Here is a 26184-nt window from a genome sequence, read left to right as displayed (position 1 = left end):
TTTGTAACTTCCTTCCATAATATGCATCTTATCTGGACCTGGGGTTAGGTTCTGCAATAGAAAAGCTCATGTGGGTTCTTCTACACTGTGTCTGTTCAGAATTCCTGGTTCTTTTTCCCATTCTGCAAAGTATAGTTTTAATAGTTAAAATATAATGTATAAATTATAACACAAATCCTATCCTGTACCCATGTTTTTTTCTTCTATAACAAGAACTAAGAGCACAAACTAAATCCCCTTCTTGCTTGTAATTTTTGAACTGATATTGGTGGTCTAGTTTTGATGGCATTTTAAATAAAAATAGCAAGAATAGTAGTGACTTTGAAAGTTATTTAAAGCCTCTTCCTTTATTTATGACATTTAGTATGCAGTGATTTGGTTGGTTGTTTTTTAAAACCCTTATTCTGAATTTAGTTGCTGGATTATACCTTTCATATTTTAGGTGCCATATCTTGTGGTGATTATGTGCTGTATCATCTGTTACTCTGTGCTGCAGTTAGAAGAATGATCCCATTGTTAATTAACCTTCTGTGAAAAACTCTGTTGTGGTCTGTTAATTAAAGTCTTGTAATTTTTTAATTAAGGGAAATTACACATTTGTAACATTCTGTAATGCTACCATAGTGGGTATTTTGATTTTATTTCTTGTTTTTCTAGAATATTGAGTGGTTTTCCATTGACAAATTACCGTGCCACAGAAATGACATGACCCCGAAGTCCAAGCTGGGTTTGGCACCTAACAAATTCTTTATGGCAATTCCCTTTATCAGGTATGTTTGAGATGAGGCAAATGCTAGCCCAGTGCCTTTCAGACAACTTTAATTTCTTTAGATTTGTTGCAATTTTCCTTGCTCACAGGCCATTGAGGGAATGGATTGCCCAAAGGAATGGAGATTCCTCAGATAGCGACAATGGATTTTCATCTACAGGAAGCACACCCTCTAAACCCAATTTGGAAAAAGCTAGGTAAGAACCAGGTCAGTCTAACATCTCTATATCCTTTCTATAAAACATTGGTCATACAGAGCTGCTTGTCCTTTCTCTTTCTCCGACTATTTCTGTTCTACTCTATAGTGGGTTAATAAACAAAAGTAAAAATTGTGGGCATATCTCATAGAACTGTAAACAGGATGAGAAGTTAATGTCGTGATACACCTTTTTTGATAAATTCTCATGTGTCATGACTGAAATAATTTCCTGAGTCCTGTGTATGGGAATCCAAAAACTAGAAGCTAAAACAAGTAGATAACTTTCAGTGCTTCAAGTTCAATGCTTTTGGCACTTCCACAGAGGAAAAATAGACACTCTAAAGTAGAACTGTAAAGTACTATCAGAAGTAGCTAGCTAGCTAAAGCCTGTGGGGATCAGTAGGGAAGCAAGTACAGCTGGCTTTTGATTCAGCTGAGCTAGAAGCAGTAGAGCGGACTTTAAAACCTGTAGAAACATAGGTTTCCTGCCAGCAGGCAAAACAAAATTGGGTAAATGCAGTGAGCATTATTACCATTTTCACACTAAGTTACTTAAGTTTGTCTTACAGGTTGTTCTCAAAAAGCAGAAAATTCTTTCATATTTCTCTTCTGCTATCAATAGGTTTGAAGCTGTCTTGTAAACTGTGTTTGTTTTCCTGTACTAGATCCAAACTTCGCTGTAGTCAGCAGGTGTTTACAGATGGCTTTTCAGGAGAGCAGAGTGTGAAGCCAAAACAGCCACAGAAGCCATATAATCATCCTGAACTGTCTGAAGTATTGAAGATAAGGGTAGGTTGTTTCTTAGGCAAATATGAATCTGGGCTATTTAAAACAGATGTATTTGTTTGTAAGGGTTCTTCACTGAAACAAAAATACTGAAAAAAATAAAAACGTGGGAAAAAACCAATCTTTCAGATTCTCAGATTTATCTTACATTAGAGGTGGTATCCAGCGGTAGTTGTGTTGTTTCAGGTACAGATAGCAATTACTACTCACCATTTAGTGTCCTCCATGTACCATTTTGAAATATTTTGGGTACCACTAGTATATATGCATCAGTGTATGGGAACTCACTGAGCTGAATTTCTCATGTAATACAGTGTCTGTAATAGTGCAAGAGAGACAGAGTAAGGCCTGGTGACTCTTTGTAACTTGAGTGTATGGTTAATTTCAGTGTGCTTCGGTTTGTCTACAAAAGATACTGTTTATGTGTTTTGAGGTTATTTGGAGAAAAGTTTTAACTAGTTTTAACTAATAAGTATGAAGTGTTAGTACAATGATGTTCAATGCTGCCATTTAAAATCTTCTCTTTACTACATTTTGAACTTAATGGCAGAGTCAGAGCTTGAGGAACAATGGCAGAAAGCAGTGTCAAGATAATTCCAACCAAAAGAAGCGAACAAATGGAGTCCACAGTCAACCAGTTAAGCAGAACCATACCTTGGTAAGAAACATACAGTGATTAACAGGTTGCAGTAATGCTTAACAAATGTTCAGCAATATTTGATCAGAGTATTTGCTAGGTATTTGTAGTCATATGATATTTCTTACCTTGTATGCATATACACCTATAAATAAGCATCCTAAAATAAATTCACGTTTTGGAAGTAAATCTTATTTTAGCACTTGGAAATTTTTCAGCTCTTTCAGTAGACAGTTCCACATTCCTATCAGGTAATAGCCTACTGTAGTCTATCATAATAAATTAGTGTAGTACATGTCTTATTTATTCATGTATGATATATTATTGTAAGCATGGAGTTTTGTTATACAACAATTAGATATGACGTGGTAATTCATATGCTTATTATTTCCCTTTTCTCTAGCAAAAATGTTGAGATGCAGACTTGAATTGTATGGCAGAATCTCATATAATTTTTTAATCACACAGGAGAACTACAGCAGTTTGTAAATTCCAGTGTGACATTCTTGGTTTGTTCCCTTTTCCTTGCAATAATTTTCTTTGTCCCCACATTTTTGGCTGAGAAAAGGCTCACTGAATTTTAATATGTCTTTCTGACACACACAGAGACACAGACACAGACACAGACGCCTTGTTCTTTATGGCTCTTCAATTCTACTTTGTTGGCTTTTGTGCAGCAGTGAGCCCCAGTTCTCCATGCAGCTCAGCTGGCCCAGGCTTTAGTTTTTCTTGTTTACTGGCTGTAAGCTATATTCTTCCCATTCTGGACTGTGGTTATTACCTTCTCTCTGTTTTTCATGTAAAAATGCAGAGGCCATAAACTCTGTAAAATCCTCACTGTAGCAAGAAATAGTTGCATTTGGGTCTGAGAGTAGAAGAATGAAAAGTCAAAGAATTGCCTGCCCAAAAGTTTGGCTGTATAGAAAAAACTGTAAGGAGAATCTGTAGGATCTTGATGGAAACAAGTGCAACTGTTAATATTTTTCAGTTACTTTTTAGACTTTTCACAGACTTTGATAAATTCTAATCTGGTGTTTTGTTTGCATTTTCATGTTGTCAGACTTTTGAAGCTCAAATATTTCATATCCCAGTGATAATTTGGAGGCCAGGGAACTCTTAATTTGCACAGAATGCAAAGGGCCATAATTTTCTTTGTATTTGTATGGTTACAGCAGCATACCTGGGGCTAGAACTGAACTCTTCTCTGGAGAGTTCTAAGTTTGTATATCTTAACACATGCTAATTTAATTGGCAGTAGCATCGTATTTGCAGATACATTCCCCTTGCTTTTTGGGACAAACTGATTGAAGAATGGGCTTATTATGCATGTGCAAGTTTGTTTTCATACCATCATATAGGAGACCCTTCCAGCTTGAAACATTTAGAAAGAACTCAAAATTTTTCCCTAAAAGCTAGCATTTTAAAAATGGTTTGTTGACTGTTAAAAGGCTGCATGTTTCTGAAAGACTTGTGAACTTGAAGCATGCTTACTAGGTAAAGTAACATGACAGAATTCATGCTGAGTTATAAATAAAATAATTCACACATCAGGAGGTGTGTCAAAGCAAATATAACCAGCATGCCTTTTAACTGGTGCTTAAGCTATACCACTAAGAAATAGAATGCTGTTTCTTTATGAAATGTGTAATGTACGATCATTCTCTTAACCAGAAATGTGAAAAAAGGCTTAATCCAAGAAGACTTCAAGATAACTTTGAAACAGGCAAGTGCAGTGTGAATTTTCATCCATTGTCATGTGTTACAGGCTGAAGGCACCTGAATAATGATGGTTGAGGGTTTTTCCTTGTGTGCTAACCTACCAAATGTTACAAAGCCATGTTTTTCTAAGGCAGTCTTGAGTTTTTTCAGTTATTTGGTTAACTTCATGTGGTGCTTCAGGCTGGCTTTGCAGTTCTTCTCCTTAGTTATTAAGACTGTCACATTATATCATGTGGTTGAGTAAAAAGTAACTGAAAGCTCGTTTTGGAAAGTAGCATCTGAGTCAACACAATGCTGCTAATCGAGTGTTGGTTCAAGGCTTTCTGTCCTGCTAGTAATAAGATGCAGTTGATATTGGATGACTATGGAGAGCGCACAATTTCTAACTTACTGCTCAGAACATAGAGCCATATTTCTTTTCTCTTTATCAAGAAATGACTTGCAAAACAGCACCTATGGGTAAAACTGTCTGTTGAAAGTGTTCCCAGATTGCTATGACTTTTAAGATTTGTTGTAGCCACTAGATGAGTTATGGCTGTTTGAGTAACCTTCTTCTGTTTATGACCAGACATACAGATTTTGTTAGAAATATTAATTGAAGATACATTCGAGGTATGACTTTGTATTGTTATTGATACAAATATTCATTGTTAACTGTTTAAAATTTATTTCATGTTCTTTTTCTTTAAGCAGATGCAGCATATGAGATGTGTTGCTCCAGTGAAGACCCACTGCTAGAACATGTAGAAGGACATTCTGTGGCATGTAATGGCCATTATAAATTTACTTTCTCATCAAGAGCTTTCTTGAGTTTCAAGTTTGACCATGATGCCATAATGAAAAGTTTTGACCTCTGACAGCAAAATAAGAACAAAAATCAAACTTGCCTGTTGCATTTGAGGGGGTTTCTTATCCAGCCTTACTCTTTCTCAGGAGTTTATTTTGTTTTGTTTTGTTTGTTTGTTTTTAAATGCAATGCAGGGACTGACTGTTGGTTTGGAAGGGTTTGTTCTCTTTGCAGTATGGGAGTGGCATAGTCAAGTGTTGCACTTTAAATGCAGTATAGCCTTTATCCACAAAAGTACCTTTCCAGTGTTCAGTTCACTTGTTCCTAGCTGTGCATTAGAGGGCATTCTTTTTTTTTTTTTTAACTTGCTGTGTGTTATGTAGAATGTCATTGACTTTTTTTAACTGTTGGCGTATACCAGCTTGCTAAAATTTTAACTGCTTGATGTAAATTATTGGACTTGTTGTTATTGTGTAGTACATTGCAATATTACGGCAGTGGCAATGAAACTGATTCTCAGAGGACTTCTCAGTCCTAGTGATTTTGAAACCAAGTTGCACATTTCAAACCTAGCCTCAGCCTGTCATCCTTTCTCTGTCCTGGTTGCTTGCCCAAAATACCTTCCCTCCTTCACAGTGATAGTTCTCTTGGCTGGCGATCAGTAGTACCTGGAGTCAGATCTACAGCATGTTGACTTCTTGTACCTACTCTGCCTCTGTCTTCAGTAAGGATACACAAACTGGGTAGAACTTAGCCATTCAAGTGTCTAGCTTCAACTCTTACACACTGTTTCCAGCTGGGTAGGAAGTTGCAAGTTTTGTGTTATCCCAGTTGCAGCTGCTTTCAAAAAGAAAAGCTTAAACTTTGTCTGTGAGAGGTTACTTGTGTAGAATTTTTACTGAATGTAAATAAGCCTCTGTAGATCTTGCTGAGGAGGAAGGCAGGTGCATGGATAATAGTAATTGTGTGACACTAAATGGCTTAATCAGGCTTGCAATAACTATTCTAAGGGTGTCCAGTATTGTATTCTGTGCTGTTGTCCTCAGATCTCTTGTGTAGTGTATGCTTTGTATATATCCAGTTGTACTGGAATTGCACTTGCAGTTAGCATTTAAATGATGTAGCCTCAGTCATTTTCAGCCACAATGCTTTTGGGGTTTGAACACGTGCTTTGCAGTTGTCAGAAATGCACTGAAATAATTTGTCACAGCAGCTTGTGGTAGCAAGCATGTTGTCCCAAATTTAAAAATAGACTTTTCTCTAAAATAAAGGTGAGTAATTGGTAACTTTATAGGTTGAACGAACTACGCCCTTGTCTCATCACAGTGTATGCTCATGCACTGACTCTTTATGCAACTCATGTAATCCAAAACCAAAATCCTGGTCTTCCTTCAACCACCCTACTTCATCTACCCTACTTGATCTGTTGCCTAGTGCTTTTCCTCAGAAATAGCTTTAGAACTATCTCCTGGTTTATTTACCTGCTTGCCACCAGGTGATTTGGGACTCTAATGTTGTAAGAATCCTGGCAATAGGAATGTTGGACTTCTGTATCAGTCAACAGGAGAAATAGACTGCATTTTCTCCTTCTGGAGGACAGGAGTCTTGAAGGCCTTGTCTTTCAAGACCAAATTGTGAAATAGTTCCACCTAGCTTTGTCTCACTTTGTATTAAAAAAAAAAAAAGAAAAAAAAAAAAGTTATCCAAAGGCAGTTCAAAACAGTAAATGGCAAAGAACAATAACTGAGAAGGTGGGATAATGCTGGAGGAGGTTATTTTTTTCAGCTTCAGGTGAAAACTAGTCTTTAGTTACTTCTTTAGTGCAAGTAGTTGATTTCCCAGCAAAAGTGCCTTTACTCATGGTGAGGCAGAAGTTTGTATTTATATCCTGAGGCTGCTACTGCCTGTGGAGTTAACAAGACTCTCCTAAGGCATGGTTAAATATCAGGCTGTGGAAATCTTTAATCAGTTGACTTTTCAGATAAATTAGTTGTATTTCATCTAGTGCTCTGTGAAATAAGGGGGATGTTGATGAAACAGTGAACTTGGCAGCTTCTGTCAACTGTTTGGGGAATCATGTCCCAGGCAGAGGAGGTCTTTACAGCTAAGCAGATGTGTCCTATGAATAGGAGATGGTGGCTGCCCACTATAGTCACTGGGTCATTTTTTTTCTTCTTAGTTAAAGGTTGGTTCAGTGTAAAAGAAATTGGTTGCTTCATTAAGCAACCCAAAGTGGGGCTTATACATATGTCATGATTTTAGTAAATCTAGCCTTAATGTGAGTTGCAAATAAATGTGATAAATATGCAATAACTTACTTCTTTGTATAAGGGTACTGTTTCTTGTAGTAGCATTTGTTTTTCTCAGTAAGGTTTTTAAAACGATGTAAGTGTGGTGGCATGTGGTCACCTTATGTGTTCCATCATGCCCTGCACTGTGAACATTTTTAATTGTTTACTATTATTTCACCATTCTTTTACAAGTAAGTATATTTCTAAGTTTAGAAGTACAGTTTACATTATCTTTTGTAAAACAGTGAAGAAATAACAAGATTGAGAATTTAGTTCAGTGAGTTTTATGGGAGCTGGACACAGAGAAACAAGTAACTGTGTGTCAGACTTAAGACCTGATGTCAAAATACTTGAAAAACAAGCATTGCTCACTTTGAGAATGCTTGACTGTAAGGGGTTATTCAGATTATGAGTGGTCATTCAGTGTTCTTGAAATTAAAGAACTTGTGACGTAAACAAACGTTTAACAAAAAACCTACAAATGTGTAGGTGCTGGGAATCTAGTACTAGTTTACAGTTTCCAGTACTACATGAAATCCCTGCTTTAGTGTGAGATTTTGAACATCTTTAAGAATGCTCTAAACTTTGAACTCAGACTGAAGAGTGATCTGCCTGAATGACTTATGTTCTGTGTTGAAATGCTATTAACTCCTTGATGTACATGCATGCTTTTGAAAGTAGCTGTGTCTTACATAGTTTGAAGTCTGGAAACAGTGGTACTGGGAAGAAGAGGGGACATAGCTTGCTTTATTGCACAATCGAAGTATTTTTTTAACACAATGTAAATTCTTTAGACCAGACTTGCATAAATAGTTTCTATAAAATTTTGGGCCTAGTCACTGTTCCAGGCTACTGTGCTGTGCTCCAACCTTATTTAATTTGGCGATTTGAGAACAATACAGTGTTTTTCCTTTATCTACCTGTGGCTGTTAAAATGTTAACTGTTCCTTTTAAAAACAAGGCAGGCTTCAGGTCTGGCTATACCTAACAGACTTGCTCTCAAATTGTAATTTCAGATAAACTATTTTAATTTACTGTAGTAGAATCGTTGTTGATTTGCAGTTTATAGCAGCACTCATGTCATTCTGGTAGGAAGAGCAAGAGTCTATATTAAGAATCCAAGCTCTAATATCCTGTGGTGCAAGATGGCACTGCTGCTCTGTAAGTGACTGGCTGTCCAATTGTTAGGTCAGTGAGCCTTTTAATCCACAGCTACCTGTTTTCTATAAATTCTGAGCAAAAGAGGTTTTTTTCAGACCTAAAGTCAGGTGCCTTCATCTTTTAAATTGGGAGGTTATAGCCTAAATGGGTTAGGAAGTTCAAAAATTATTGAGAACTGGTAGAATAGCTTCTCTTGTTGATTTAAAAATTGGTTTATTTACAGAAATTGTCTTGCACTGTAAATGTTTAATCTGGTGCTTATACATAACTTCATAATTTCAGATGTTTTTGTTACTACAGTATTTCAGCTTTTGAAGCAACCAAAATTATGTAAGATATGGTAAATTTCTACAAATAACTGAAGGTGCTCTTACAGTAAATTGGGCTTGGAAATAAAACTACTCTTGCATAACAGGTTTTTGTTCTTACGCATTTATAGCAGTAGTGTAGTTCAAGAATGAAAGTAGGCTAAATGCTAGTATTTGCACTGTTCTTAATCCTGTACGTAAGCACTGATAGATGCAGTAGGATTTGTGCTGTGTATGCAATTCACTGTTTCAAGTAGGTTGTGAACGTATGATGAAGACAACATATGTAGCAATTACATTGGCCATATTCAAGTCATACAAGTGAAAGTATTCTGGATTAGTAGTAGTACATAAAATTAAATGATGGGATTTTGTCTTTTCATTGAGAATGTTAGGTTAAGCTAGACGTAACTTACTGTACAGATTCAGCTTTACAGAAACCCTTCTCTTTAAATTGTTCTCAGCTCTGGGATCCTTCTGTGAAGGAAGTAAAAGTGTCTTCAATTCCTCCTTCAGTACTTGCAAGAAAGAAGAAAGCTTGCTTTTAAAAAATTATCAAAATTTCACAGGGTACAGAATATTTAAATTTGAATAGGTCCACTATGAAATTTACTGAAAACACTGTTAAGTATTTTGTCATTGTTAAGCTTTTATATTGTTGATCAGAAGAACTAGCTTCTAGTTTCCATCACGGGTTACAGTTCAGTGCCTTTAAGAAAATGATTACAGCTCATTAATCATTTTAAAACAAGGCATTTATAGCTTTTTAGGAATATACAGCTCCTGCAAGCTCAGTTCTCTACACCATGCTTCTCACTGTGAGAAAAACTTAACAAATTTTTTTAAGCATGTTTGAGCAAAATTACTAAACTAGGGTGATGAACTATTTATATCTTACTGGTTGGGTACATATTTTTGTGATGCAGCAAAACAGCATGATTTAGAGCTCTCAGCAAATACTTCTCAACCCTATACTTAAAACAGGATCCGGTAACTCTGCTATGTCTGCATGACACTGCAGTATGGACTATATGCAGTATGTGCCCCGAGGAGCAGTTTAGGTGGGTTTGCAAGGCACTTTAACATTAAAAAGCAAAACAGACCACAGAAGAAGGTGGGTTCATTAATTTTGGCATAATGCTAGATGGCTGTATGTATTCCAGGACCCTGGCTGACTTGGGTGTTGCTGCCCAAAGTTAACACTTTTCTGTGCAGCACTGCATGCCTCGCAGAAAATTCGGAGACAGTGTTTTATCATATGGCTCATGCATGAAGGGTTTTGTCTTCCTCCCCTTTGTTCAAAGCTCAAGAACTTGATCTGTTTTCCTCACTGGTATGTAAGTGGCATATCGGTGCTAATTAAGTAGAAAGTACATACAGCTAATAGGGTTAAAACCATGTAAAGCTATAGATTTTACTCAATTTTCATTATGTTACCTTGAAGAAAGTTTGCATTAGTCAACTCTTCAATTTTAGTAAATAAAATGTAACTACCTGTAACATCTGCTGTACTGATGATTGTGATTTTGTTATTCACCAATTCAGAAACTGAAGCACCCCATTTAAGAGGCTATGACTAAATTGACATTTTCATCCATACTGTAATTTTTCTCTGTAAAATTAAATGACTTTATGCATAAACTTACTGAAGTACTGAAGTATGAATATAAGCATTGCTGATCAGTGTGAAATGTAAAGCCTGTGCTGCTGTTACAGGTTATACTTTCACTGTAGAATGTTTAAATGTTGCCTTAAGCCAGTCAGCAGCACTGATTATATATAGTGCCAGGAGAAGTATTATTTTTTCAAGTCAATTGTAAAGGAGGAGGAGGGGCCCATTGAACACAATGGAGAGTAAAAAAAAAAAAAACACTTTTAAAAAGATGTTAGATGTACTAAAAAAAGGAAGTATGTGAACTTCAATCAGTGCTTTTAAAATATTTATGAGAATGATTTTTTTTGGGGGGTGGGGTGTCCATATAACTTGTTATTAAAGGAACTGGATGTGTGGAAATGGTTTCGTATGTGCCCTTCCATTTCTATAAAGTGTTCATTGAAGCTGTAGAGAGTTTGTGGCAAGTACTAATGTTCTTGAGCTCAGCTAAAACCTGTGATCAGATCTCCGGTAAATTCTTTCCAACTTTTCATGCTTCTGTTATGGGAACTTCCCTGACAGTGTCATACCATCTAAGATAGTAATGTATCTTTGAGAAAGTCTCTGTGGTACCATTAAGCAGACCCATTCAACAATATGATGACAAGGTCTGGTAAAGCAAACCCTGAGGCAAAGAAATAGCATTAGAAATTTATTCAGAATATAAGAACATTTGTAAAATAAGTATTATAAATGTCTCTGTATAAATAAATGCAGTTTTTACAATTCTATATCAAATAACCACAAAATAGCAATTTTACAGCAGCTAGGAAACTAAAAAGCAGCAATACATTTAAAGCTAATTCAGTAAGGTGAAAAGCTTCTAAAATGACAAGGTATGGTCCAGTATTAAAGGAGGAGAAAATCCTAATAAAACCAGTAGAACAATACTGACATTAATGCAAACTTAGTCACATGTGCTCTGCAATAGCTAGCAGTACATTCAAGCTGGTGAAGATTTATATATTTAATTAGAAAAAAGTACTTTTCTTCTGAACATGTGAAATACAAAGTTTCATGTGCTCTGGTGACAGAAAATTAAAAAAAAATACCCTAAGATTAATGAGTGAACAACTTAGGTTCTGTTGGCAAGAACCACCTATTTTTCTTGCTTTGCAAATGTATTATGCCTGCAACAAGTGTTAAATGAAGATAAGTTGCTGTCACTCAGGGTGATGTGCACACTCATCTACAGGCTGGTGTGCTGGTATTTCACACAGTTGCATAAAGTTTTTTGGCATTTATTCTCAGGTTGGTGCCATTTTAACAGGTATGCTGGAACTGAAGCTGTTAATATGAATATGAAACAGTTTTTATAATAACAGTAAACCTTTTACCACTTACCTACTGGCCTTTTCCAGTGTGCCAACAGATGAAGCAGTAGCTGCTTGCTTAGGCAAAAGAACTGGTGGTCTGGCAAACTACAGCTACTGCTGAGGCTGTATGATACTAGTCTTGCTTTTTCATCTATAAGCCCTATGGGAAGAGTTTACTGATGATTTATAATTTATTCTAAAATGCTTTTAGAGCACAGTTAGCAGGGAAGAGATGAGTAAATGTAATAAAGCAATGTTCAGTTTATGCAGAATCAGCAAATCATTAGGATTGAAAAAGGCACAGAGGGACACTGCAGCTTTTTAATGCCTTTAAACCCAGGTGCATTTTAAGATTTCTTCACAGAATCACAGAATCATCAAAGTTGGAAGAGACCCTTAAGATTATCTAGTCCAACCACTTACCTAGCACTGACAGTTCCCAACTACACCATATCCCTCAGCGCTATGTCAACGCGACTCTTAAACACCTCCAGGAATTGGGGACTCCACCACCTCCCTGGGCAGCCCATTCCAACACCCAACAACCCCTTCTGGAAAGAAATACTTCCTAAAAACTTTCCTTTAAAGACAGGTTTCAATTCAAATGCTTTAAGCTTCACTGTGTTACGTTTAACAGCTTCTCTAGCTACCAAGAAATATAAAAAAAATCAGCCTAAGAGGAAATCCAGTGCAGCAATGGTTTCTAGTTACCTTAAGTGAAAGTTATTTCAGATGGACAGTTTGAGATGACCTCAAATTACGTGGATATTTCAGATTCAGTAAGACAAAACTGTTAACTGCGTTTTGCCACAGTACAGAGTGGATGATTCTGTGTTTCTTCAGAAACAAGTGTGATCAGCTACCGCTGAAGCTTATGGCAAAACCCTATATTCCTGTTGGCCAAAAAAGGGAAACCTCATAGGCAGATACTTAGCAAAACCATAAAGACAGTAAGAAAGTGTGCTTGCTGCTCTCTCAATAGACTGGTTTGCAGAAATTTCCATTTGCATTATAAACTAAGAAATGCAATTATCTTGAGAAAGAGGACTGCTCAAAACCAATCCCAGGGCATCACTACCTATAACTTAATTTTGAAATCAGCATTGTTTTAACTTGTTATTGCAATCAATCACATATGATGTTGGCTTTGTAGATGATGTTTCAGACTCTATAGAGTCTAGCCCAAGAAAAGAAGAAAACGGTGACTACAGTATTAGGAAATTTCATGAACACCAACTGCTACAGTTTCAGATGTAACCATGACTCAATGCCATATTCTGAACACAAATTCCCATAGCTATTTTGGCTGCCTGGCCTAGCCCAGGAGTAGACAAAAATGGTTCAAGTCCTCTAAAAATATTTCACTAGTACTAGAAGTTGGAGGAATAAATGAGAGATGTTACCATAATTCTAAATACACCAATAAAACTTGAGGTGTGACTCAACATGTAAATCAAAAAGGACAAAAACCTGCTGAAATCACGTTTACTCCAAAACAGAGCCTTAAAAATATAAAGTAGAGGTGTAACACAGTAACAGGCTAATGAAGCTAATGAACTCTAATTTGGCATGTTAAACAGGGGAAGCTCTTTTACATACTCAGTCAAATAGAAAAATTCTGAATAAAACAGTTGCTATGGCCAACTCCTGTATTTTGCTTCCTAAAGAAATCAACCTGATTGCCATGCTTTGCATAATGTTCATTACCATAATAGGCCAACATTTTCAATTTAGTCAGTCTGATAATACAGTAACATGATGTGACTTAAACAAAAGAAGAGATGTTAGCAGTAACAAAAACTAACATAAGAAGCTGTTTGAAGACTTCACCATTCACATTCTGTTGTGGCTGTATATCCATACACCTACACATTTACAGTTTTGTGCCTATATATTCAATATTGAATAGGTACATTCCTAATAAGTACCTTTTTTTGGTCAAAACAAATATAAAAAGACAACATTCTACCTCTTGATCACAGAAAGCTGTAATAATCACTCTATATGTGACAGAAATGTCCCAGCTGCTTAAAGAAAAACCTTGGCTATAATGTATTAACAAGAAAAACCAACTATTTCACAAAATAACTGCAAACACCATGCAATATAAATACCAGGAGGTCTCCTATAATTTCTTACTCAACCTTGGCACAGGCTATCTGTCTGGCATGGTGAAACTCAGTCCTCTTACAAACTCTTAAGAAATACACCATTATTATAGTTTTCAGAGATACAACTAAGGTTTCTTGGGTTTTTTTTTCCAAATCAACAGTTTTCCTACCTGATCTGCACTGTGAGCAAGTATGGTGCAGAAAAGCAAGCCAGCATATCATCTAATTCTGCAGCAAGTCTTGATGATACAATACAGAGTTGTGTGCAGTGGGAGCTCAGGGATTTGGAAAACGCATATTATCTCCAAACTGCCCAAATTAAAACCTCTTAACATCTATTATTTTGCTATGTGACACTGTCACCCATGGGATACACATAAAATGGAAAAGAAGATGTATGAATACAGATATAATGACACAGACAATGTACATAATTATAGCACAACAATTTAGGCACTGCCATTTTGTATTATGAAACAGTCCTTAAGGTTAACACTTATATTATCCCCATGGCACCTCTCTAGGATCCCAGAGAAGGTGCTTAAGTGTGTCAGTGTTGACAGAAGCTACCTAAAAGCCTCCAAAAGAAATAAATTTTAGTAATGGCACTAAGCATCTTTGAAAGAGATTAATTTAAAGTGAAGTTTCATTGGTGTGTGGTCTAGAGTTCTCTTCTTCTAGTAAAGCTATTCTCTGTTTGAGCATCCTGACTTGTGTTTCATGTCTCTCCACCATGGCCATCATTTGTGATTCCAGTTTCTTCAGTTTATTTTGATGCTTCTTCTTTGCTTTTTCATATGCTGCTACCAAGTTGCTGTTAGAAATCCAAGGCAATACAAGGTCATTCAAAAAGGCTTGTTCATAGCAGGTGCTACAAAAATCCACCCCAGAACCCCACCTTCAGAGAACTCCAGTTTAGGTACTGATGACCTTAAAATTTACTAGTGCTTTAAAATCCATTTGATCCAAACCCAGATTAGTGGTCATCTCTCTATATTTTTCTGGGGCAAGTACACACCTTCACAGTAAACTGGTTACTAAAAACGTTTTTAAACATGGTCCAAAGAGCCAGCTAGAGGTTGCTGATGATGACCTTGCACAGCACTGTTTGTGAGTCAGGATACCACAACATTAAACATGCAATGATTTACATAAACATTTCATGGCCAGAATCTGCTTACAAAAGCCAGCCCTGATTTGGCATTTTCCCTTTAAAAAATTAACAGTTATATTCAGAGGATGGCTAATTTGTCAGCTGCTAAATATCTCCTGTGCTTCACCTTGACTCAGTAGGAAAGCTTGAGACAGGTACTGCTCCTCACCATAAGGACTTTCAAGTATAATTTATTAATGAAATCTACATTGTGTGTGACAGGCTCCTTGCAGGAAGGGCAGCTACAGTCCACCACATTCTCAGTCCATTCAAACTCAGTGCCAGTAAAATCTACTGAGTGAGCAATAAAATCTAAGTGTGATTATCGAAGCCAGTTTATTAATAAAAAGGCTGGAGACAAAGAAAGGGAAACACTTTGAAACAAAATAAAATTAATAAATTTTACCAAACAGAGGTTTTTGTTTGTTTTAATAATAATCCAATTGCTAGTAACTCGGTTATGATTAACTCATTTCCCCCACTCTGTTCTTAGCTATGTAGTTTTCAGTGTCCTATGTGGGAGGTACAGACCTCCCTCATCTCTAACTATAACGAAGAATCAACATGTGTGAACACAAGAATCCAGAAACTGATCATAAGGTAGGAGAGGATTACAGTGCATTATCAGAACAGAAAAAAAAAAAAAAAAAAAAATCAAATCAGTGGTGCATCTGTCTGCTGGTAGATCCTTTACCTGTTTGCCCTTTTAAGGTCATTAACAAATTCTGCAGACTGCTGATGTCTAATTTCACTGCTCTTTGTGAGTCTCTCCAGAGCACTCACTAGCTCTTGCACTCTAGCTTTCAGCTTCTTCTCCCTAAATCAGGAAAAAAGGAGAAAACTATTTTCAAAACAGAAATAAGACTTCAGCTTGCAAGTGCATCAGTCGTTGTCCTGTGTAGGGTGACAGGCTGAAAATATTTTCCTTACTAGTACTTGGAAAATACAGAAGGTAGTTCTTACATTAAACTTTTCCACAGATTGGATTTTATAACATTCACTATTTTAGAATATTGGATCAAAGATGCAGCAGACAAAAGAGAAAACAACTTCTCTGGTGGATCATGGTATTTTATATATTCAATCACACTAAGAAATAATCACAGAGATACATAAATACAAATTTAAGAATACCTGGCTTAAGAATGCCACCTACTGTGTATTGAATAAGATATACCAAAGAAAACTACCAAGGAAAATCAAACATCATGGTAATCATAAAAGAATTTTAATTAAAAATAGCATAGCAGGATTTCCATTGAAGTTAATTTACTAAACAAATTTCTTTTTACTTAGAAATGCCTATAGAATCATAGCATAGTTTATATTGGAAGGGGCCTTCAAAGGTCATTAGCCCAGCCTGTCTGCCATGGGCAGGGACATCTTCAACTAGATCAGGTTGCTCAAAAGCCCCTCCAACCCGGCCCTGAATGTTTCCAGGGATGGGGCAGCTACTATGTCTCTGGGCAACCTGTGCCAGTGTTTCACCACTCTCAGAGCAATTCCACTGACTTCAGTCACTTCCTTAAGTTTACCAGATTAATTTCTACTACAGTCTGTATTACAATAGATCACTAGGTTTTCTTAGGAGCCAGTGAGAAACAGAAAAAGTTAAGAACGAGAGAGGGGAGTACAGACAGAAAAGGGCAAGCATAAGATATACAGAATAGAGAGCACAGGCATTTTCTTCTATGAGGTACTCTTTTTCTTTTAAATAAGCCACAGCAGTGAGATTTAAAATGCTAATATAGTTACCAATACTTACCAATTATGAACCAAAATCTAATTACACAAAGTGTGCCAAAATGGAAGTAAGGTACTATATAATAATACTTCTATGTTACAAATATCACTAGGAGGAAAAGAAAAAGTGAACAAGGCATAAGTTCTGGGGAGACTTAAGCATTACGGCTTGAGTTTAAGCTGGCTTTAAAATGCATTTCTCAGTGCTGGCAGGCATGTAGTATGAGGCAGATGCTTCTTCCCGGGGAGCTCCCTGCTGCAGAGCCAACGGGTGCCTACAACCCGCTCCTATACAGACATAGGACTGTCCCACCTCTTGTGCACAGGTGCTGATGTGGAGACCCAGAGGCCTTTCTCTGTGACCCTCCTCATAGCACAGACAGCCCACAGAGGAAAAGATCAGATTTGAAAATTTTTAAAATGGGGTGTAAGAATTATATGGAGGTGGGCTAAACTGGGACAAAGTTAAATTTTGTAGTGTTGAACCTTACACTTGGGAACTTTGCATGTATGGAGACATTTGTCTGTGCTTTGCTGTCTAGAACTGCTTTGCAGTGATTTGCCTTTCTCTCCTGTTCTTGTTGTAGTGCCGCTGAGTAAATTGGATTTAAACTCAATAACAAGCCTACCACTAGCTCCCACGTAAGCCCACCAAGCCCCACCAGGATCAATAACCTAAAGTTTTTGAAAGCTTCCCCAGCTCCGCACAGATCGCACGGATGCTCCTCAAGTCCCAGGTCACCAGCCTGCAGTTCCGAGGCTCGCCTGGCAACGGCAGCATTTTATAACCAGACACATGGATAGCACGTGGTATGTTTCAGTGTGCCCCGCTTCGGCAACAGAAGGGCTTTCACAAAGTCATCCGGGGAAATATTCCAAGTTAGCATTTTATCCCAACACACTGCAGACGCTGGCTTGCTGGCCAAATTAAAAAGCACATAAGAGGGGCCTTGTTGATGAAAAACCATCAGTATTCTTTACGTGTCCTTTCGCTGAAGTAACATACTCTCATTTTCAAATTACACAATCTTTTTCCGTAGCTGTTAAAAGCTCACTGCCATCCATCCCAAATATATATATATATATATATATATATATATATATATATATATAAAATATCCTATCTTAGCAGTCAGAAAGACTCGGCAAGCCTACAGTCAAAATATGTGCTCTTCAAAGAAAACAGGAACAAAAACCCCTCCAGTTTTTATTTGCAATGGAAGATAAATAAAGGATCAGACCAGGCCAGACCCCTTACCTAACGTGTGTGTGGCACTACTGATATGAGAGAACAGAGTAGGGTAAATTTGGTGCTTGTCTGCTCCAAAGGACTCCTCAGCCAGAGAGAGGCTCTGGTGAAGGCTCAGTAGCATAGTGCCCAGCACTGCGACCTAGCATGAACAGCAAGTTTAATGGAATAAACATTCACAGTATTTGAATGGGGAGAGAAAACTAAAAATCACGTGAGGTTGATTTAATATTATGTGCAAAAAAAAGGTATAACTGTGACAACACTGCACGCAGTCCCATGGGAAAGAACGCTGTAGAGCCACAGGTTATTGCAGTTTAAGTCCTTAACACACCTGCTGTAACAAAAGCTGCGTGGAAAAGAAACACAGTGGAAAGCCTTAGAGGAACTCGTCATGCATGGTGAAGTTTGATTGCCATGGTGACTGTTACCTGATAAAACCATTAGACATCACCTTTTGTCTGTTTTTGCATTTACACCTTTCAACCAGTCAGTTCAGTCTGAACTCAGCTAAATATCAAGACATATTTCTTTGCATTTGGCCTACAACATCCTTGTCTTGCTGCTTGCCAAAGATAGAGCAGAGTGGTAAGCACCCTGGGCCTCCCCAGGCTAGTTAAACAACTTTCAGATGCTAGTTCTGAACCATCTAGCTAAAGAGGTAACAGTGGGTAATCCTTCAATCTACAGATGTCTCAAATTTACATTTATACCACTGAAACGCATGTATTCCCTGAGCTAAAAAGACCCATGCAGTTCTTTTGGCTCATCTTGATGTCTTGAGGTCAGTGAAAACAGCATTAGCTAGTGCCTACTGCCACTTTAATCTCAGAGAAAGCAATGGGCAGTTTAATTGCATGTGTTAAATGTTCCAAAACACATAGGGATCGATTTCTATGCTTACCACTCCTCATTTAAAACATGCCTATCTAAGTATCTTTACTTCAAGATGCATTTCATGGGACAAGTAACACCTGAGTTGACAGACACAGCAGCAACAGTAAAGGCACAGTGAATACCTTGTCTTAGTCTAGAAAATGGAGATGCAGACATACTTGATTAATGACTATTACATGAAAAAAAACATGTAAAGTTTTCCCAGAGTGCTGCACCTTTAATATAGTAGCAGGTGAGAGACCTCAGAGCTGTATCTTACTGGCTGGCCATTTCTATCAGTAATTACCTCAGTTTGGACAGCAAGAGTTGTCCTTATTTGTGTCTCTCCGAAACAGATTGCTTAGTTGCGCAGTGGAGTGATAATGAATCCTGAGATGCTATTTGTATTCCTTTAATGCATTACAAGGGTAGCTGTCTTTATGGAATTTCTAGCACCACTTTGTTTTCCTGATTGCTATTATAAGTCAGCAGGATATGAAGAATCAACCACTACAGGCTTAATAAGACAATATTTTAAAACAACAGTCATAGTCATATGCAGCATTTTTTCAAGGTTGAAAGTGTCAAAGCTGTTAACCAAGGATGGAACTGAATTTGATGCGACAACTATACAAACATCCTCCTGATAGATCACTGTTTGGCTGTAGCATGTCCTTCTGCTGCCAGTCAGTCTTCCAGAGTCTGAAGAGCAAACACACACAGAAGCTTACACTGCTATCATGCCCCACAGCATGTAACACAGACGAATATGGATCTTGAGAAGGCATTTGTGTATATTTGGATGGGAAGAGGGAAGGAGAAACAAGAATTTTTAGGAGAACACAATTTTTGTGAGCTCCAAGTCACAAGTCAATTGGACCACAAAAGTCAGAAGAGCTTTTGCTCCCAAAAGTTCATCTTGCAAATGGCTACTGCTGCTGGAGCTGCAAACACAGCCATGGCACCATGCGCACAGAGGGAAAATGAGCACATATTCTCAGAAGAGGGAATAAGCTTAAGATCTGAGGGCATGGCTCACTTCCAACACAAGTGCTTTGCTGTGGGGCACTCAAGAAGTCAGCCAGGGAAATCCCTGACTGCTCCCTTCCCAAGGAAAAGTTCAGAGTAAGTGTATTCAGAGGCCTACAGCCTACTCCAACATTCACCAAAAACACTGTTTTCAGTTAAATGCCTAGTACGCTGGTGACAGACTTTTGTTTTGTGTTTTCACAATCAAAACACTCAGTGGGCAGTTGCTAAGTGGTTTTCAAGGGCTTTTTGTTTCAGACTTACAGGATGGCTTGAATAGGACCAAGCAAGTGGACAGGGTCTAACATTTTCTCTGGTTTCAAGGCTACAGTTGCAGAGAGTGGGGAATTTTGCCAGAGCCATAAAGGAAACTATATAATATCAGCCACATTTTCTGCAGTTTCTGTCAATTTGGTCTCCACACAATGACAGCATATTTGGCCCAGAATAATGTAAGTAAGGTCTTGTGCATCTTTTATTTTCCCTCCTGCCTGCGCTTTTCCAGACATGTTCAGGTTTCACATGCCAGAAGTCTTCCCAGGTGGATTTTCCTGTCCCTGATGATTTCACTGAGAATTCCCCAGTGCTGCAAACAGGGAGCTGCTCTTCCCTGGCACACAGAAAGTTGATTTTTCAGCCCCTGACTTGGAGTGTACCTGGCTAACTCCCCTTCTGGTGAAAGCACAATCTATCAACCCTCTGCCCTGGGGTCAAGAGCACCCACACAGGTCTTGCCAAATCTGAAGCAAAAGAAGAGTATTGAGCCCTCTCCAAATCAGGAGGTAAGGAAGTTTCCCACAGCTGGGCAGAGGAGTTTGGGGGCCTTTAGGGCCTCATTATCCTACATTTTGCTATCCCTAGGAACATCCTTTCACCCACGAGGGAGCATTGCCTGCTACAAGCAGACCTCTTCAGATTCTAGCTCTCCTGTTAGAGTGGCACCATTAGCTTCAGCTCAGCATCTGCCTCTGAGCTTTGCATGTACAAAACCCTGATGCAGCAGCTGGGCAGCCAGCCTGGGGGGACCAAGGCTCAATGCCTCCTGGGTGTAGGTACCCACACAGGCTGGAGAGCCCCCAGGCATGTGGGGTTTGGGGAGGAGAGAGAGGAAAATCACCTGCATGGCCCCTAGCTTTCTGCATGGTACCCACTTTGAAGGGGAGGCACACACCTTCCATCCCATACTTTACTCCTAGTACCTTTCCTAATATCCTCCTGTTGTTTTAAGCCTAGCATGTTCCCTCAGTCCCCTCTCTGCCTTTTACAGTTCCAGCCGAACATGATTGTTTTTCCTAGGCATTTGACTGCTCTTCTCTCAACAGGTAACAGCTGGACCTTTAAAAGGAATGCAGATAAATTCTCTTTTCATCAGTAGTTTAGCCTAACATCTTATGTCAGACTGGCATGCAGAATCCCCAAGCCAATTCAAATGCACACCTCCCTCACTGGTCTGGGTTGGCCTGCTAAAGAAAACAACTAATATATAATACAACTTTTAGAAGAGGCAACAAAACAACACTACAAAAATGCCGAAAGAGTCTTAAAATCATCCCCTTCAAATGCCACATCTTCCTGTCTCATCTCTTCAGGCATCAGAGGGCTTGAGAATACCCATGCTGCCTGCTACCTGTACAAAGGTAGCCTTTTCTGATGACAGAGAAGACAGTGCTTTAAAAAAATGCTTTGCTGGTATAGGATACTGAACTGCTTTTTTGCTGATTGTCAGATGCTTAGAGCAGATCTCAAAAACCAGACCATACCACAGGCATTATACCACTAGCACTGCGGAAACAGGCCACGTGTGGTCCTGGAAACAACAGTCTAGCAGCAAAAAGGGAGAACAGGCATGGAGGGAGGCAGCAGCACACCTGCTACACTCACTGCTCAAACCTCCCACCCAGCTCTGCCAGCCCAGCCTGGAAGCTCTCCAGACCTGGAGCTATTTGGAGCTCCCTGTGATGATTATATCCAAGTACACAAGAGCTCAGCAGTTCAGATAACGATGCAGTGGTAAGGAGAACTACTTATTCCATGACAAAAACTGAGAAAAACACAAATGATAGTTATCTGTGATGCATGGAGAAAACACAGCTACCAGAGGCACTTCTGAGGAGTCTGTCCCTTATATCACCATGAGTCATTTCTCTGCTTGCCAGAAGGTTTCTCTCAGTGGGGCTCTCCAGGGGGATTTCCAGAACAGGCCATGCCTCCTGAACCACTCACACAGCCAAGGGAAATCATGGCAGAGACTGCAGAGTCATAAAAAGGACAGAGATCACTGAAATTTGCAATGACTGCAATCCATGCCAGTCTCTGGTTTTCAAATGTTTGAGTTGTTTATCTCCCCATTTAATGGATGTGATAATGAGAGAACAGAAATAAGCAAATGTAAGTGACAAAAAAGCAGCTTATAATGCACTGGAAAAACTCATCAATAGCTTCTGAATGCCAACCCCTGCCTCTTTCCCCCCAGTTTTATCCACTGTATGTTCATCCTGTACTTTGACCAAACATAAAGAGGATTTTCCTGATTCAATTCTTAAGAGCCATTTAAAATCTGAATAATTACAACACGATGTGTTTTAGGCATTTCTCTTTCCATTTCCAAGACAGCCTTACTGATGGTCAAGATAGGCCTGAATTTCATAGATGCTTCTACCTACACCTGGATCCCTCTATCATGAAAATAAGGGTGGCCCTTGAAAATATGCTGAGCTAAGATGTCATCACATGGAGTTTGGGGAAGTTTAAAATAAAGGAAGGTAGTTTGATTTATCTCTACCTGACTGTGTCAGGAAATAGTTACTGTCGTGCCTTGGCAGAGCTTTCAGTTGAAACAGTTGCTCTCTCAAAACAAGCAGTTTAAAACAACAAAGGGTTGTGGTCTTTGGACAGGCTTAAGGACCTCAGATTGCAAAGAACATTACTGTGTCTCAGTAGACACATGGAAGCTATTGTGATAGGATGAATTTTCTATGTCCAACTAAAATACTTGCAGTTTCCACTTGCAGAGAGGCAGGATCATAGCTCCGTGCTAAATGTACTTTTTGGAGAGAAAGAGACCTGTTTGCTAGCCCTACTGATTACAACCCTTTTCCCTCTCCATGGCAACTTACCAGTTAGGAGCATCACTTGATAGGTTATCTCTCAGTTCAGAAGTCATCAAACATGGTAAATATATAACCTCTTTGTTGTGTTGCTGGATGAAAAAGTCACTCTTTTGTGAGGGAGATATGAAACATGTCTAGACGGACAAAATTCATGTAGCTTGGGCCTACTGTCCAAGCCTTAGCACTTCACACTGCACAGCCATCAGAGACCATAATTTTGTGCCAACTGATGACCCAGCTGAGGTCTGAACAGTCAGTCTAGTTGCATAATGTTATGTCTGCTATGGCCCTTACCTAGTATGGTCAGATCCTACCTGCCCAAACACTTTAATGCTGATAAAGGATTCTCTAAATACATACAGAACATACAACACTATGCAGACAGGAAAGCTATCAGCAACTGGAAATACAGGGAAAGACTGCAGGAGAACCTCACCAATCAAAGTATTTCTAATAAGGCATGGGGAGAGGTAGAAGTTTCAACGTTGCCAGCTTGGCCATTTTTCACAGAATGAAAGAAATTAGAAAAAAAGAAGATTAGTTATATCACAATTATTACTACCCTGCTAAAGCAAGAACATTTCTTATCTGGAATTCTTTTTACTGCCTCCTTTCTGCCATCTCTAATGCATTTATAATGTGTTATGGGTCATAAACTCATATAAGTTATCTAGAGTGCTCCCTTCTTCTGCCACAGCAGAGCAGAACACACCAGCGGGGAATATATAATTTTAAGGTCTCCCTCAGAGACTGTGTAATGTGCCTGATTTTGTGGTATTCAACCAGATCCTCTCTCATAAAACTGGCCACTGGCACAATCATCAAGGTGTCAGTGCCAGGCCATGAGGTTGCTGGGAATACATTTATGTCCTCTCAAGAATACAGTATTTCTTGACAACAAGCTCATTTACAGATGTGTCAAACTCAAGACAAAACTCAAGAGGCTTCATGTTTATTGAAACTTTTTATCATTACATCAAGAAAGGAGAGAGGGGAAACAAAATTGCTAAAGACTCTGGCACAAAGTATTGATGCTTGACTTGGAACAGTATGTGTCTCTAAATCAGTGGCCTCAGCCTGCAGTACCAGAAATTTGGTAACCTAGATGTAACTTTTACAACATGGAACTTGTAAACAATTTAGATTTCTACTAGTTAGCATAGTGGTCATGGAAAAGAAATGCGATTTCCATGGGAAGCCCCTAAGATAGGCTTTAAAGCTGAACACTGTTATGGGAAACCCTGAGTCCTACAAAATAAATACATTATGAAATAATACATGAAGAATTGCTCCTGCCTTGAATTTCTGCTGATGGGCACTGCCAATAGCAACTCAGGGAGCTTTGCAACATGCTGCTGGATTCCAGATTTACGAGGAAATACACATCTGCAGAGAGAAGATAGGCAACCTCTGTGGATGAAACTGTTCTGCTGCAAAGCCATTTGCAGACTATGAACAAATAAATGTTTCCAAACCACACCAAAATCCAAACTGTAACTGCATCCTGCTGTTCTATTTGGGTTTCCTTCTATTTCAGTTAACTGAGAAGAACTTGACAGTTCTGCAGTAACAGAAGGACAGAATGGGAAAGCAGCAGAGGGGGGAGCTGCCAGGGCTTTTGTCTCTGTGAAGACAGGATGGAGAGGGGGCAGCAAGCAGGGTTGCTGATTGATATCACAGTCTCTGACAAACAGAAAGACTCAAAAGCAAATCTATTTTTGTCCCTATCCTTGTCCCCTGCACCAGTGTCTACTGTCTGGAGTAACAACAGATAGGTCCAATTGCTGGACATACGCACTAACTGCAGGCAGCCCTGAAATTCTCCTGAACACTGGCATTTAAATACTGCCTCTAGACCAGATTCAGTGTGCAACATTCATGGGTTTCACATGTACCTCCTGCCCTCCAGCAAACACAGTTACTGGGCAATTTTTTTTTTAATTTTTTTTTTTAATTCTGGTCCTGCTTCTTGGGTGAGTGAGAAGGGTGCTAGAGGGAGCCACCAGAATGTCTCCTGATTCACACACAGGGATGGCACTTATTTTCCCATACCTGTGGAAGAGCATTGAGGGATTGGCACATGTTAAGTGCAAAGAGTCAAATCCACTTTGCCCTTAAAGGCATCACAGCCACTTCAGACCATTCTGCAATGCCATAGCACTTCAAAAGAGGAAAATGCACCTTGATTGTTTTTAAAACTCTTTTGTGGATCCATGATGGTATAAATTTCATTGTGGTATCTGAGGGTTAATTTATCCAGGACAGCAGTTAAGAACTGATGGTATTTTTTAGCACAGCTATGGCTAAACAGGCTGCAGTAAGCTTTCTCCATGTGCTAGACAAACCTTCTGCCAACTTTCAGAGAGAAGACTTCAGAATAAGGAGACAAGCATTCAGCCTGATTTGGCTACCACACTGACTAGGGAGAAAAATACCGTGTCCACAAAGCTTGCGGGAAATGTGCTTGAGTCCCACTGGCAGTAGCAATCACATTTAGTACAGTCGTATTTCCATTACAGAGAGTCTTCACTCCAAAATTTATGTATGATTTAATCCGATTATTTTTCTTCACCATTTCTGCCTGACAAACTGTACTTGTTAGGCTCCTGGCTGGAAATCCATGCTAATCAATTTAAGGCCTGGTAGATAAAGCAAAGTTTTTTTCCCTGTGTTGTCAGCAAACCACATTTCATGACTATACTCAAGCCTCTGCTAACTAAGGTCACTGGCACCTTTTCAAAATCCAGGAGCAAGTTAGAAGAACAGGAAAAAGCTGCAGCTTGAGCAAAGACATAAAATGCCAGTGGAGCTCCTCACACTGGGACTGGAGTGCGGAGGATATGGGGGAGGCCAATGGCTCTATGTGATGTTTATGCAAATGAATTTGTTGATGGGTTTTATCCTCCCACACACAAATGACAGTTTTGATTATTTTAACTACAGAATTTTGTTTCCTTCATCAAGCAAACTAAATACTCAGCAACTGCTAGACTATTAAGCAAATGGTATGAGATGATAACAATCTTACATTTTTACATAATGCCTTTCAGGCTTGTCACTAGGCACACTAAAAGTTGCACCTATGAAAAGAGCACTTCAGGAATGGAACACCACAGCTGCCTGAGAGGCCATTCCATCAGTAAAGAGGGTGCAAACACCAGAAAAGCAAAATGCACTCTTCCCAGCTAAAATTCTGAGTAGCCTTTTGGATAGGTACTAAACACAATAAACAGATTAGATATTAGATAGCCATGTTTTAGAAACCATGGAACAACCACTGAAACAA

At 38.7% G+C, this 26184-nt stretch overlaps 2 protein-coding genes across 9 annotated transcripts in view; one reads left to right on the top strand and one right to left on the bottom strand.

Annotated features, from left to right (window-relative positions):
* Positions 1-17607, top strand: part of DCP2 (decapping mRNA 2) — a 37697-nt gene extending 20090 nt beyond the window's left edge. For 2 of the 4 annotated variants that reach the window (XM_074932666.1, XM_074932668.1), the window contains exons 6-11: positions 658-770; positions 859-966; positions 1634-1757; positions 2305-2412; positions 4063-4114; positions 4804-10806. In XM_074932666.1, the coding sequence (XP_074788767.1) occupies positions 658-770; positions 859-966; positions 1634-1757; positions 2305-2412; positions 4063-4114; positions 4804-4967 (669 nt within the window). In that variant the 3' untranslated portion in view covers positions 4968-10806. Of the gene's footprint in view, positions 1-657; positions 771-858; positions 967-1633; positions 1758-2304; positions 2413-4062; positions 4115-4803; positions 10807-17221 lie in introns of those variants that run through there. The other 2 variants (XM_074932667.1, XM_074932669.1) reach the window with 2 other exon arrangements.
* The window catches only part of MCC (MCC regulator of Wnt signaling pathway), a 213010-nt gene continuing 197776 nt past the window's right edge, over positions 10951-26184 (bottom strand). For all 5 annotated transcript variants that reach the window (XM_074932661.1, XM_074932665.1, XM_074932663.1 and 2 more), the window contains 2 exons: positions 15586-15708; positions 10951-14552 (listed from right to left, as the gene is read on the bottom strand). In XM_074932661.1, coding sequence (XP_074788762.1) covers positions 14372-14552; positions 15586-15708 — 304 coding nt within the window. In that variant the 3' untranslated portion in view covers positions 10951-14371. The remainder of the gene's footprint in view (positions 14553-15585; positions 15709-26184) is intronic.

The sequence above is a fragment of the Athene noctua genome, chromosome Z (assembly GCF_965140245.1).
Source record: "Athene noctua chromosome Z, bAthNoc1.hap1.1, whole genome shotgun sequence".
NCBI classification, from domain to species: Eukaryota; Metazoa; Chordata; class Aves; order Strigiformes; family Strigidae; genus Athene; species Athene noctua.
This window is presented reverse-complemented; position numbering and strand designations above follow the sequence as displayed.